Consider the following 14,520-nt stretch of genomic DNA (forward strand, 5'->3'; position numbering starts at 1 on the left):
TGATTCTGACTCATAGCGACCCTACAGGACAGAAAAGGACAGCTCCATGGGGCTTTCAAGGCTGTACATCTTTACAGAAGCAGACTGCCACGTCTTTCTCCTGAGGAGTGGCTGGTGAGTTTGAACCGCCGGCCTTTCAATTACCAGACAAGCACTTTAACCACTGTACATCCAGGGCTCCATATCAATGATAATTACTTTAAATATACATTTTTGGAAAAAAATCAATCCATATATCAGAAAGTAGTGCAGGTACAAATCTTCAATATGTCTGTTTTAAACATATGCACATAGTTAGCTGATTCAAGACATGTACATTGCTATAAAGGTTTTTCTGAAATTTTACTTAAAAACATTTTCCTCAAAGTAACAGAGGAAAACACTCCTAACCAACTAAATTTTATTCTTTTTAAGATAGAAATAATTACTTATGGAAAAAAGACCAAATCAGAAATATTGGGAGAGTAAATTTATTCATCTTAACTAACACATATATTCACCTACTGCAACATCTATGACCCCCTAGAGAAAAAAATACTAAAAAGATATGATTCTGCAAGAATAATCAAATTTTCAAAAATAGGATGTTAAATTGTAACACATGACTGGCCCCATATCCTTAAGATCTAAGAAGTTTCTTTTGTATTTTAGAGCCTAAGTTTGTTAAAATGATTCTTAATTTTCAAGAATCACAAAATCATCTCTATGGATGCAGAAAAAGCATTTGATAAAATCCAACACCCTTTCTTGATGACAACCCCAAAGAAGATCAGAATAGAAGGGAAATACACCAGTATGATTTGGGGCATATATGAAAAGGAACAGCCAACATTATACTCAATGGAAAAAGGCTGAAAGCTTTACCGCTGAGATTAGGAACAAGACAAGGGTGCCCACTCTCACCACTTCTATTCAATATTGTATTAGAAGTCCTAGCCAGAGCAATAAGACATGAAAAAGAAATAAAAGTATCCAGATTGGAAAAGAAGAAGTGAAAGTATCTCTATTTGCAGATAATATCTTCTATATAGAAAACCCCAAAGAGTCCAAAAGAAAATTTCTAGAGCTAATAGAGGAATTTAGCAAAGTTGTAGGGAACGAGGTCAACAAACAAAAATCAGTTGGATTTCTAAACACCAGCAATGAAAAATCTGAACAGGAAATTAGGGAAACAATTCCATTCATAACAGCATCTAAAAGAAAAATATACCCTGGAATAAAGCTAACAGGGACATGAAGGACTTATGAAATAAAAACTATAAAACACTGCTAAGAGATTAAAGAAGATAAAATAAATGGAAAGATGTTCTGTGTTGGAAAAGATGTTCTTGAGTTGAAAAACTTAATATTGTTAAGATGTTGATACTATCCAAAGTGGTCTACAGATTCAACACAATCCCAATCAAAATTCCAACAGCCTTCTTTACGAAAAAGGAAAAACCAATCCTCAACTTTATGTGGAATGGCAAGAGGCCCTGAATAGGTCAAGAAATGTTGAAAGAGAAGAACAACGTAGAAGGACTCACACTTCTTGATTTTAAAGCACATTATATCGACAGCACTGGGTTGGGTTTATGCACTAATGAAAACAGCCTGGTACTGGTATAACAATAGACTAGCCAAAGGAATAGAATTGAGAGTCCAGAAATAAACACACACTTCTATGATCAACTGCTTTTTGACAAGGGTGCTAAGTCCTTTTTTTTTTTTGATGGGGAAAAAAGAGTCTCTTCAATGAATGGTACTGGGAAAACTGAAGTTTCACATGCAGAAAAATGAAACAGGATCCATGCTTCACATCATACACAAAAACAAACTAAAAATGGATTAAGGACCTAAACTAAACGTGCAAACTAAAACCATAAAATTCTCAGAAGAAAATGCAGAGGCAATGCTGTCCAGCCTAGCCTTTAACAATGAATTATCCAATATAATAACAAAAGCACAAAGGGTAAAAGACAAAATAAATAAATAGGACTGCATAAAAATTAAAAACTTTTGTTCATCAAAAGACCTTACGAGAGGGAGGGAGAATCACTAGTGAGGTACTAGACAAGTGTCAATTCTGGTGAAGGGAAAGGCAATACATAATATGGGGGAAGTCAGCACAACGTGACCAGGGCAAAGGAAGACACTGAGACGTACACAAGAATAAAGGGCAACTGTCTTAGTTATGTAGTGCTGTTATAACAGAAATAACACAAGTGGATGGCTTTAACAAAAAAAGTTTATTCTCTCACAGTCTGGGAGGCTAGAAGTCTGAATTCAGGGCACTAGTGCCCAGGGAAGGCTTTCTCTCTGTCGGCTCTGGGGAAGATCCTTGTCATCAATCTTCCCCTGGCTTAGGAGCTTCTCAGCGCAGGGATCCTGGGTACAAAGGACAAGCTCTGCTCCTGGCACTACTTTCTTGAAGGTATGAGGTCCCTCTGTCTTTCTGCTTGCTTCTCTTTTATATATCAAAAGAGATTGATTCAAGATACAACCTAATCTTGTAGATTGAATTCTGCCTCATTAACATAACTGCCTCTAATCCTACCTCATTAATGTCATAGAGGTAGGATTTACAACACATAGGAAAATCACATCAGATGACAAAGTTGTGGACAATCACAATACTGGGAATCATGGTCTAGCCAAATTGACACATATTTTGGGGGGACACAATTCAATCCATAACAACTACGGTAAATGCTATAACATACACAATCCTGCATCAACAGTAATATCCAACATTAATTTGTGAGTAGATAAATAGGTAAATACATATGCTAAATAGCTGTGGGAAGTCCTACAGGAGTACACCCTAGTGCATATATAGGTATGGTTGTGGAAATTTCTACAAACATAGTTGTAAATGCTGCGTATATATTTATATATAACAGAGCACATAGAAATACTTAGATATTGGGACTGAACTACTGGCTTGAAGACTAATGACCAGAGTCTTGGGGGACATCTAGGTCAATTGGCAAAACAGCTCATAAAGACAATGCTCTACATCCTGGTCTGGTGAGTAGCGTCTGGGGTCTTAAAAGCTTCCAAGCAACCATTTAAGAAACAACTATTGGTCTCTTCCTATCTGGAGCAAAGGAGAATGGAGAAAAACAAAGGCTTAAGGAAGCAATTAGTCCAAAGGGCTAATGGCCCACAGGAACCACAACCTCCTCTAACTTGAGACCATAAGAATTAGATGGTACCCAGCTACCACTACAGACCATAAGAATTAGATGGTGCCTGGGCCTACAACAGAAGGTCCCAGTTAGAATAGGTAGAAAATGTAGAATAAAATTCAAATAAAAAAAAAAAAAAGGCCAGCCTTATTGGTCTGATAGAAACTGAAACAACCCCCAAAACTATTGCCCTAAGACAACTTTCTAACTTGAAACTGAAGACACTCCTGGAGGCCACCTTTCAGTCAAGTAATAGATGGGCCTACAAAATAAACAATACCACTCGCAAAGAACATGCTGCTGAGAATAATCAACTACACAAGACCAAAAGGGCAACATTTGCTCAAATCCAAAGATGAGAAGGGCAGGAAGGGACAGGGAAACCGGACAAATGGGAATGAGAAAGCCAGGGAGGAAATGGGGAGAGTGCTGACACACTGCAGGGACTGTGACCAATGTCACAGAATAATTTGTGTATAAATTACTGACTGGAAAACTAATTTGCTATATAAACTTTCATCTAAAGAAGATCAAATGTTCAAAATAGATAAATAAGTAAAAGCAGTAAGAGACACAGGGAGACACACATGGACATGTGAAGATGCATCTGTAAGTCAGGGAAATCCTGGAGGTACCAGAAGTTTTAAGTGACAATGAAGATCTTCCCCTAAGACAGACAAAGAGGGAGAACATGGCCCTGTCAATATCCTGAATTCAAACTTCTCACCTCCAGACCGTGAGACAATAAATGCCTGTTCTTACCAGTCCAAAAAAAAAAAAAGTCTACCAAAAAAGTGGAATGACAAGCTACCGCCTGGGAGAATATCTCTGGAAGCCAATTATGAAGCTAATAATCAAAATATACAGGTAGTCCTTGGGTTATGAATGAGATCCATTCCTGTGTCTTCAAACCAAATTTGTAGGTAAGTCAGAACAGGTACATACGGTTCTTATTTAGTGCAAGAAAAGGCTCAAGTCCTTTTCAATGATTTAAAAGCTACATGTGCAGCAAGTGAAGGTGATTGTGATGAAGAATTTGTTGCAAGTAGGGGCTGGTTCAATTGTTTCAAAGCGAGGGCAAATTTACATAACATTTAAAGGCAAGTATGAGTTGTCCCAAGGTCAGAAGTTTGTAACCCAGGGACTAACTGTACATAAAACTTCGACAACCGAACAACAAAAAGACAAATAACTCAATCATAAAATGGACAAAGTACTTGAACAGACATTTCACCAAAAACCCACTGCCATCGAGTCGATTCTGACTCATAGCGATGCTACAGGACAGAGTAGAACTGCCCACAGGGTTTCCAAGGAGCGCCTGGTGGATCTGAACTGCTGACCTTTTGGCTAGCAGCCATAGCTCTTAACAACTACATCACCAGGGGACATTCAAACAGCCACCAAACACACAAAAAAATGCTCAAGTCATTAGCCATCAGAGTTGGAAATCAAAACCACAATGAGATACACCATTTCACTCCCACTAGGATGGCTAAGAAAAAAAAAAAATGTTAGCGGCAATGTGGGGAAACTGGAACCCTTACTTATTGCTGGTGGGAATGCAAAATGGTACAGCCATTGTGGAAAACAAGATGGCAGTTCCTCAAAAATTAAAAATAGAACTACTACATGACCTAGCAATTCCACTCCTAGGAATATACTCAAAAGACTTGAAAGCAGAGATTCAAACAGAGACTTTACACCAATGTTCACGGCAGCACTATTCACAATAGCCAAAAGGTGGAAACCACCTAAATGTCCATCAACAGATGAATGAATAAACAAAATGTGGTACATACGGGACAATGGAATACTACTCAAAAAGTAGGACAAATGAAGCTTGAAACATGCTACAATATGGATGGAGTTTGAAGACATTATATTGGATGAAATACCTCAATCACAAAAGGAGAACATCACTTATATAAAAAGCTAAGAAAAGGCAAATGTATACAGGGTAAAGTTTACTAGTGGTTACCAGGGGAAGAAGGAAGAGGGAAAGGGGGGATTGACGGTGATGAAAAAATCATATTGATTAAGGGTAGGGTTGCATGGCTGATTGTTGTAATTGCTGTCAATAAGTTGTATACCTATAAAAAGTTGAGCTGGCAAAAACTATGTGATGGATATATTTACAACAACCACCACCAAAAAAAAGAGTAGCTGCCAAGCCTGCTTATTTACAACCAAAAAATCTCATGTGATTTGGTTCCTTGGTCTTAAGGTTAGAGCTAATGATTAGAAAGAAGAGATTAAAGTCAACATGCTTGCCTTCACTGTTTAGTACAAAACATAAAAAGTGTAGTGTGTCACTCCATAGATATGTAAAAGATACCACGGGGGCCCAAAACATATGTCTACCTAAATCCAGCAGAATCAGAGAACATTACAGTTGTTAAAAAAAAAGAGCAGAAAAGAAAGAATTTCAAGTAGCAATAACAGCACCAAGTAAACAAAGAGCAAGAAAACTGGTTCAAGATACCACAAAGGGTTTAATAAGGCTGTTGGTAGCACAATGGTTATACACTCAAGAGCTAACCCAAAAGTCCGCGGTTAGAACACACCTGCCACTCCACAGAAGAAAAGACCTGGTGAACTGTTCCTATAAAGATTACAGCCTGGGAAATCCTATGGGGCAGTTTTGCCCTGTCATATTGGGTTGCTATGAGTCAGAATCAACTTGACGGTATACAACAACAGTAAAAAGTTTATGTAAGAAAAGCTACACAGGCTGAGCCAAATTTCTTAGAGCCTTGTACATGTTATGTTAAAGAGTTTTAAAGATCACTAGAATAGTTTAACGGTTTTGGAGAAAGTATTCTGGGCTAAGGATTGGCATGACGACACTGATATGCTAAAAAGATGGTTTTGGCTTCAGTGTGGAAGGGAATCAGATGGGAGTGGAAGAGAACAGTTAAAAGAACACTGCAACGATCAGGTAAGAAATGAGATCCTGAAATAGGACAGTGACACTGGGAATAAAAGGCTGTATTTGAGAGCACATTTAAAAAGTAGAATTGTCAGAATTTGGTAAAACAAAGCAGATGTGGGAGATAAGACACAAGAGAAGTCTAGATTGATTCCCAAGATTCTCCCCTGAGATACTGGGTGGATAATGGAGCCTCCGACATAAACTGAAAATAAAGAAGCAACTATGAGGATGAGGCAAGAAAGGGGAGGAGAGTAAAGGATGATCTGTTCCATTTCAGATGTGAAAAATTTGAGACTTCTGAGGGGCATTAAGTAGAATTCCTCAAAAGAGATCTGCACTGGAAACAAGAAATTTGGGGATGTTTAACTTATAGACAGTATCTGAAGTCATGCATAATTAAGAAAAACTAAAGAATGGCCACAGCAGTATGCAGAAAAGCAGATGAGTGTGTTGACAATTCAGAAACAAAAATTTTTTTTAATGTTTCAAGAAGAGATGATCAACAGTGACAAAAAGAAAGTGCCAGTTAAAATAAAAACTGTGTGTCCATTAAATTTGGAAACCAGAAGGTTTTAAGCAGCCTTGATTAAAAACAGTCTCAGTGGAGTTGCAAAGGCAGATGCAAGATACTGACTGAAATAAGTAAGACACTATCCAAGTCCATCCTACCTCACAAAGTGCTCCAGACCCTACAACTACATATATTACATTCCTCTTGTAGCTACAGTGCACCTTACCAAACCTAAGATTTAGGAAGAAGAGCTCCACAGACACATCCAAACTCCCTGAGAGACCGAACTACTGGGCTGAGGGCTGTGAGACCATGTTCTTGGGGAACATTTAGCTCAACTGGTATAACATAAAGAAAACGTTCTACATTCTACTTTGGTGAATAGCATCTGGGGTCTTAAAAGTCTGTGAGCAGCTATCTGAGACACTCCACTGGTCCCATCCCTTCAGGAGCAAGGGACAATAAAGAAAAATAAAGACACAAAGCAAAGATTAGTCTAAATGACTAAGGGACCACAAGTACTACAGCCTCCACCAGACTGAGTCTAGCAGAACTAGATGATGCCCAGCTACCACCACTTACTGCTCTGCCAATAATTACACTAGAGGGTCCCAGGTGGAGCTGGAGAAAAATATAGAACAGAATTCTAACTAACAACAACAACAAAAAAAAAAACTACACTTACTGGTCTGACAAGACTAGAGAAACTTCTAGAGTATAGCCCCAGGATAACCTTTTAGCTCAGTACTGAAGTCACTCCCGAGGTTCACCCTTTAGCCAAAGATTAGACAGGCCCATAAAACAAAATGAGACTAAATGGGCACACCAGCCCAGGGACAAGGAGGAGAAGGCAGGAGGGGACAGGAAAGCTGGTAATAGAGAACCCAAGGTTGAGAAGGGGAGAGTGTTGACATGTTGTGGGGTTGGCAACCAATGTCATAAAACAATATGTGTACTAACTGTTTAATGAGAAGCTAGTTTGTTCTGTAAACATTCATCTATAGTACAATTAAAAAAAAAAAAAGAATTAGGAAGAAAGCAATCACTCAACAAATTCATACTAGTTTTCTGATAGTCCTTTATTTTAAGAGAGCCTTTTATTGAAAGCACAAATGAATTTCTAATAGGAAAAATATGTGCCAGTATAAGAAAGCAAAGAGAAAAAGACGAGTACCCTTGAGATGAAACACTTTGAAACAAAGGCCCTAAAGGCAGTTAGTCAAATGGTGTCGGAGGCTGCTTCTGGAGTGTCTGGGTAATTTTCATTTCCTTTGTTTTTTCTTCCATGTCTAAATGTAGAGATTTCCAACAAGCTCAAAGTTTTTAGACAATAGTTTCCATGGCAGTAAGGCAGTAATTAAATTTCACTATCAAATAATTACTATCAAAGCAAAATTCAAATAACACAGTATCTCTTTCAAAATAGCAAAAGTACAATATATAAAATGTACAGGAAGTAAAGCTATTCATGAAATGTTTAAAAAAAAAGGGAAAATGCTTATATGCTAAGTAAAAAGAATAAGGAAAAAAAAAAAGCCTGGAATGTTAAGAAACTGCTAACCTCTTAAAGATGGGGTTTGAAATTACATTTTTCTGTTTCCTTACACTTTGTTAATCAAATGGTTTCCTTGCCTAATTTTGCTTATGTAAGAATTAAATTTTTTTTCTTAAATGGAAGTTAGGACAAACATAAAATCAAGGTCTCCTTTTGTGCTTTTGCTCCTTAGCATCTATTTGATGCAGTTTTCCATAGACTCTGTTCCTATGCCTCAAGATTTTGCATCAAAATACTGTTTTGCTAAAAAATTCAATCTTACCTTGTGCACAAACTACTTGCAAACATATTAATAATGTTATTACAAGTCTGCACTAATTTCTACAGCTTCTGTACAACTGCAAAAGGGGTAACATTGATACTGGAATAGCCACTGAGTAGTTGATCACTTAAGAAACTTTAAAATTCATTAGTGTTATAATATGATTTATAGCTATCTAAAATGTTTATTAATGTATTATATTGATATTATTCAGCATGATGTATCTTATATTTTCATTAAAAGAGATATAATTTTTATATTAGGAATTATGGGAATTACTAACAGCAAACACATCAGGTAGAAGAGAAAAAATTTTAAACTAATATTTATTATTATATTGGAGAATTAATACGCTGTTGCAATTTGCATTTTACGATGGCCATGTATTATTTTAACAATGATAAAAATGTTAATTGATCTTAACAGGGTATCATATTATATATTAATTTTGATCTCAATTATGCAAAAATACTGTTTAGAAAAAAGACTAAAAATAAACATACAAAATTGTCACTTCAGGCATTATATACCATTAAACTTAAGAACAAAAGCCTTAAAGTCAGACAAAACTAAACTGAAACCCTGGCTGTGCCACTTGAAATCTCTAACTTATAAAGTGGTCATTATGAGGACAAAATATGTTGTATGCCCTCAAATATGATGTACCTAATACAACATCTGCCATACAGTAAGGAGTTAGTAAATACTAGCCTTCATTCTGGTTGATAGAATTATAGGGTATATTTTTTCTTTTTCATTATTATCTTGATTTTTCTAATTTTTTTTACAATGAACATACTTCAAAAATCTGCATGTACTTAAAAATTTCAGCTGTCCCTTATTGTTTTTTAATTATTGTGATATACACACAACAAAACTTTCAACATTTCATCAATTTCTACATGGCTCTACATTATTTTTAATTCCAATATGTAAAAAGCCTAAGTGTAGAATTAAATAAAACATTGCCCTCACCAAACTCTTTCCTCACTTTACTAGCTATGTGTATAAAGTGTTCCAATCTAGTTTTAAAGTAAAGTATGTGCTAAGTGATACCTGCATTTTAGTGAAGCTGAAATTCTATCTTAAAAAAGAAGTTCATATGACAAACAACTTTCAGAATAAGGTAGGTCTATAATTATTGACAGGAGCTAACATAAAAGCTCTTCCAGAAGTACAGTAAGAATGATGGAACATGTGACAGTCTTTAACAGCAGGTACCACTCACCCAACGCTAGGTGAAAAACTGAATAAAAAGTGAGGGAAGCAAAATCTTTATCACCTGAGTATGTTCTGACACAAATAGCTAGCCAAGAGATCAGAAATAACTAATGGCTTCAAAGGCCTCAAGGATATTACTAAGCATTAAAAACCCACTGTCGTCAAGTTGATTCTGACTCCTAGCAACCCTATAGGACAGAGTAGAACTGCCCCATAGTGTTTTCAAGGCTGTAAATCTTTTTTTTTTTTTTAATAATTTTTATTGAGCTTTAAGTGAACGTTTACAAATCAAGTCAGACTGTCACATATAAGCTTATATATACCTTACTCCACACTCCCACTTACTCTCCCCCTAATGAGTCAGCCCTTCCAGTCTCTCCTTTCGTGACAATTTTGCCAGTTTCTAACCCTCTCTACCCTCCTATCTCCCCTCCAGACAGGAGATGCCATCCATCACAGTCTCAAGTGTCCACCTGATACAAGTAGCTCATTCTTCATCAACATCTCTCTTCAACCCATTGTCCAGTCCCTTCCATGTCTGATGAGTTGTCTTTGGGAATGGTTCCTGTCCTGGGCCAACAGAAGGTTTGGGGACCATGACTGCCGGGATTCCTCTAGTCTCAGTCAGACCATTACGTCTGGTCTTTTTATGAGAATTTGGGGTCTGCATCCCACTGACCTCCTGCTCCCTCGGGGGTTCTCTGTTGTGGTCCCTGTCAGGGCAGTCATTGGTTGTGGCCGGGCACCATCTAGTTCTTCTGGTCTCAGGATGATGTAAGTCTCTGGCTCATGTGGCCCTTTCTGTCTCTTGGGCTCATAGTTGTCGTGTGACCTTGGTGTTCTTCATTCTCCTTTGATCCAGGTGGGTTGAGACCAATTGATGCATCTTAGATGGCCGCTTGTTAGCATTTAAGACCCCAGGCGCCACATTTCAAAGTAGGATGCAGAATGTTTTCATATTATTTTGCCAATTGACTTAGAAGTCCCCTTAAACCATAGTCCCCAAACCCCCGACAAGGCTGTAAATCTTAATGGAAGCAGACTGCCACATCTTTCTCCTGCAGAGCAGCTAGTGAATTCCAACCACCGACCTTTCAGTTAGCAGCCGAGCACTTAACTACTGGTGTTACGTACCAGGGCTCCTATCCAAAAACCAAACCCACTGCCATTGAGTCGATTCCAACTCAAAGTGACCCTAGAGGAAATAGCAGAACTGCCACCTGAGGTTTCCAAGGAGCAGCTGGTGGATTCGAACTGCTGACCTTTTGATTAGCAGCCAAGCTCTTAACCACTGTGCCACCAGGGCTCCCTATGAGGGCTCCTACCAAGTATAAAACTAACCTAAAAAATAAAATACTTCATGAACTGAAATGCTCATGATACAAAGAAATTTGCTTCCAGTTTGACTGTTCTTAGTTCTTAAAGTATTTAGACAATTATAAATACTAGTTTTAATTCAAGATAAAACGTGGTTAATGATTAAATAGAAACACAAGTTAATTATAAAAATTCACTAATATATGTTAAAATTGGTATCAAAATATAAACAATAGCTTCTTAAAATCAAAGACAATAATAATAATAGAAAAACTACCTTGCAGTTCTGCAGTAGTCGTATGAGATGTTCAAAGCAATTGCTGTTAAGAAAAATGGCCTGAAGAACAGGCCTGTCTGTGCAATCTAACATGGCTGTGATGGTATCTAGGAAAATAAAAACAATATCATCCATGTACAAAGGGAAAGGTTTGGCATCATACAAACATTTACTCTGATCACATTTTTAATTTATGCTTTTCAGTTGACAAAACAGATGTAAATTAATTTTGAATGATAGGGTAAAGAGCAGAAAACAATCTGTACTTTTACTTGATAAGAAAAGAATTTCTATACTTTATTATATTGAACTTTTTACATATAAAAAGTCTGTTGCCATCGAGTTGATTCTGACTTATAGTGACCCAACTAGAGTTTTACATATACGAGTGGTATATACTCCCTAGGGTTTTAATTATCTGTTCTTCCGTTATAAGGCTCAAGTTTAAACCAACTGTGGTGTCCAACTTGCTATCAATAAGCAATACCTGAATATGTCTGGCAACACAGTCTCATTTATGTATTATAAAATTAACATATGGCCATTACGAACATGGTGCTTAGGTAATTAATCCATTTGTAATACTGTTTTGCTGTCTTTTTTTCAACTGAAGGGATATACCCATCCAGAAATCAAAGGATATCTAGAATGGGCAATACCATAGTTGCTAACAAAAAAGAAGTCTATTCAGTACAGACTCAAACTTACTTATACATTTATAATCTATAAGAAAATCATAAAATAGAACATGTTAGAATAGAAGATACAAAATAGTAAAAGCTATATAATCTTATTTCCCCCATAGAAACAATGTTATAATGGTTCATTAAGTTTTTGACCAAGATTTGGATGTCCAATATTTTTAAATGAGACACCATACACACACACAAACATATAAAAACTTTTTTTTTTTAATCTCTAGAAGCTATGCACCAAGCTATTAAAACAGGTTATATCTTGATGATAGGATATAAAGAACATTTATTTTCTTTCTACTTATCTGAGTTTCCTAATTTAGCTGTAATAAACATATATATATTTTGTATAATAAAGGAACTATCAGTTTCTAATATCTGTATCTACCAATCTAACAGGGGAACACAATAAGAAATTATATATATATATATATATATATATATATATATATATATATATATATACTGGAGTGAAGAGTGTACAAAGCAAAGACATATAAGCACAGAGTAATAAAAAACAACCATTACAAAAAGAGAGAGAGAGATACACGCACAGGGGATCTGATTTAAAAAAAAAAAGAGGCCCTCTGAAGGAGGGAGAAATGTTGGCGTGACCTCTACAGAGAAGTTACGCAGGCACGTATAAAACTGATTTTATGTTCCTCTTTGTCACAGGTTAAAAACTACAAATGGCACTTTCTGGAAATTTACTTTTCCTAGAGTTTTGAAATCAGAGCTGCCTTTGTTTTTAACAATGATGCTTTTAGTGGTTTACACTTTCCAAAAAGAATACAGAATCAACAAATATTTTATTATATGTATTTTTAACACAATAAAAAATAAGAAGACTATAGAGGCTCAACTTTGTCACTGTTAAAGCAAAGATGAACAAATCAAATCTATATTAATTATTTTGAAGTCAAAAACTAAAACTCACGTGATGGCTGAATCAATCAATACTTTCTATACAACTGCCTTACATTTCAAAAGGAAGTGGCATATATGAAAAAAAAAACTCAGAAAATTGTAAAAAAAAAAAAAAACTCAGAAAATTGTCATTATGTAATACTCACTCAGCATCTTGATCTGTAGAGCTATGAACCGGCTTTCCCACTGCCTGGATCTCCTTTGATTAGGTAAAGCTGAATGATCTGAATTTAGCAATTTAAAGTAATTCTCCAGAATAGTGCTGGTTTCCACTTGGCGCTGGTCAGAGCTGCTAGTCAGAAGGATATGGATCACTTCTGTAAGGCACTTGAGAGTTAATTCTACCTTCCTACCCACTTCTTCAGGATCTCCATCCTCCCAGGAATCACAATCTGCCAAAACTCGCATAAGAACTTCCATAGTGGCTGGAGAAATCGCTTGCAAAGCATTCCTCTAAAATATTAGAGACAATAAAAATGAAACCCAATCCTAACTGAAATTCTGTATGTTTGCAACTACAAAGAGAATTTAATAAATCTGCAGGCAACATTTTCTTTAAGAAAATCAAAATACATTTTAAACAAATATTTTAGCAGACAGTGCTAGTGTTTCACACATTAAATCTCCCCTTCCTCACTAACAGAACTCTGATTTTGTTCAGGATAGCAACCTGCTTGCGTAGAAAACTCATCTTCTAGCCTTGCAGCTAGGGCTGACCATGTGACATAGTTCTGGTCAAGGATATCTGGCAATAGACCATGGAGAAAACATCGCTTTACAAACTAAAAGAGAAGGACCTTGTGCCCTTGGCCCTGTCACCTCCTTCCTGCATGGAATGCAGAAATAATACTTGGAGCTACCATTACGCCATGAGGAGACGCGCACAAAAATTAAAGTCACGGGCTACAGAGAACACAGTAGGAATACTGTGAGGACCTTATGTCCCTGACGATATCACTGAGCTATAGTGCCGGTCCAAAGCTGTTTGCATCTGGATTTCTTAAGCAGGAATAAAAAAATCTCAACTTAGTTAAGCCTGTTTGCCAGGTGTTCTGGTGATTACAGAAATGCATTTCAACTGATACAGCTATTGCCTGGCTATCATTCTATAAACATATTTCATAACTCTGTACACTAAGAAATCGATAGCTATACTGAGGTGACCCAAAAAAGTTAGAAATAAAAAATACATATTGCCTTAAATTGTTAAACTGATACATAATGAATCACAACACAGCTATGCAAAATCACCTGAAAGCAGCAGCACTTATGCCATCAAGATTTGTTATCAGCAATAATTATCAATAGAATAAATAATATCAATGATAACAAGTGTTATGATAGAAGAAACTCCCAATGGCCCACCCAAAATTTTGATGGGCACATGGCTACCTGGAATAAAGATTACTTTTCCTAGCCTCCTTGCTGCTAAGAAGGGCCGAGGAAGCAAGTTTTACTAAGTTTTTTAACTGGAAATATTTGCCTTTTTTTGTAGTCTCATGACTGAGTTTGGCAATGAAGCCAGACAATGTGAGTCAGCTTTTTGGTACCTCCTTAAAAGACAGTTGGCATATTAACTCTGGACTACTTACTGTTATTCTTTTCCATTTTTTTTAAATGAGAGAGAAACTAAAGCTGTTACAATTTTTG

General features: G+C 36.5%; 1 protein-coding gene across 14 annotated transcripts in view; it reads right to left on the bottom strand.

The window, feature by feature from the left end:
- The window catches only part of NBEAL1 (neurobeachin like 1), a 187,033-nt gene that overhangs the window by 101,747 nt on the left and 70,766 nt on the right, over nucleotides 1-14,520 (bottom strand). For all 14 annotated transcript variants that reach the window (XR_010322244.1, XM_064286790.1, XM_023542231.2 and 11 more), the window contains 2 exons: nucleotides 13,017-13,323; nucleotides 11,249-11,355 (listed from right to left, as the gene is read on the bottom strand). Coding sequence is in view for 13 of the 14 variants with exons in the window: in XM_064286790.1 (XP_064142860.1) it covers nucleotides 11,249-11,355; nucleotides 13,017-13,323 (414 nt within the window). In the remaining variant the exon portion in view is untranslated. The remainder of the gene's footprint in view (nucleotides 1-11,248; nucleotides 11,356-13,016; nucleotides 13,324-14,520) is intronic.

This window comes from Loxodonta africana, chromosome 6 (assembly GCF_030014295.1).
Source record: "Loxodonta africana isolate mLoxAfr1 chromosome 6, mLoxAfr1.hap2, whole genome shotgun sequence".
Classification (NCBI taxonomy): Eukaryota; Metazoa; Chordata; class Mammalia; order Proboscidea; family Elephantidae; genus Loxodonta; species Loxodonta africana.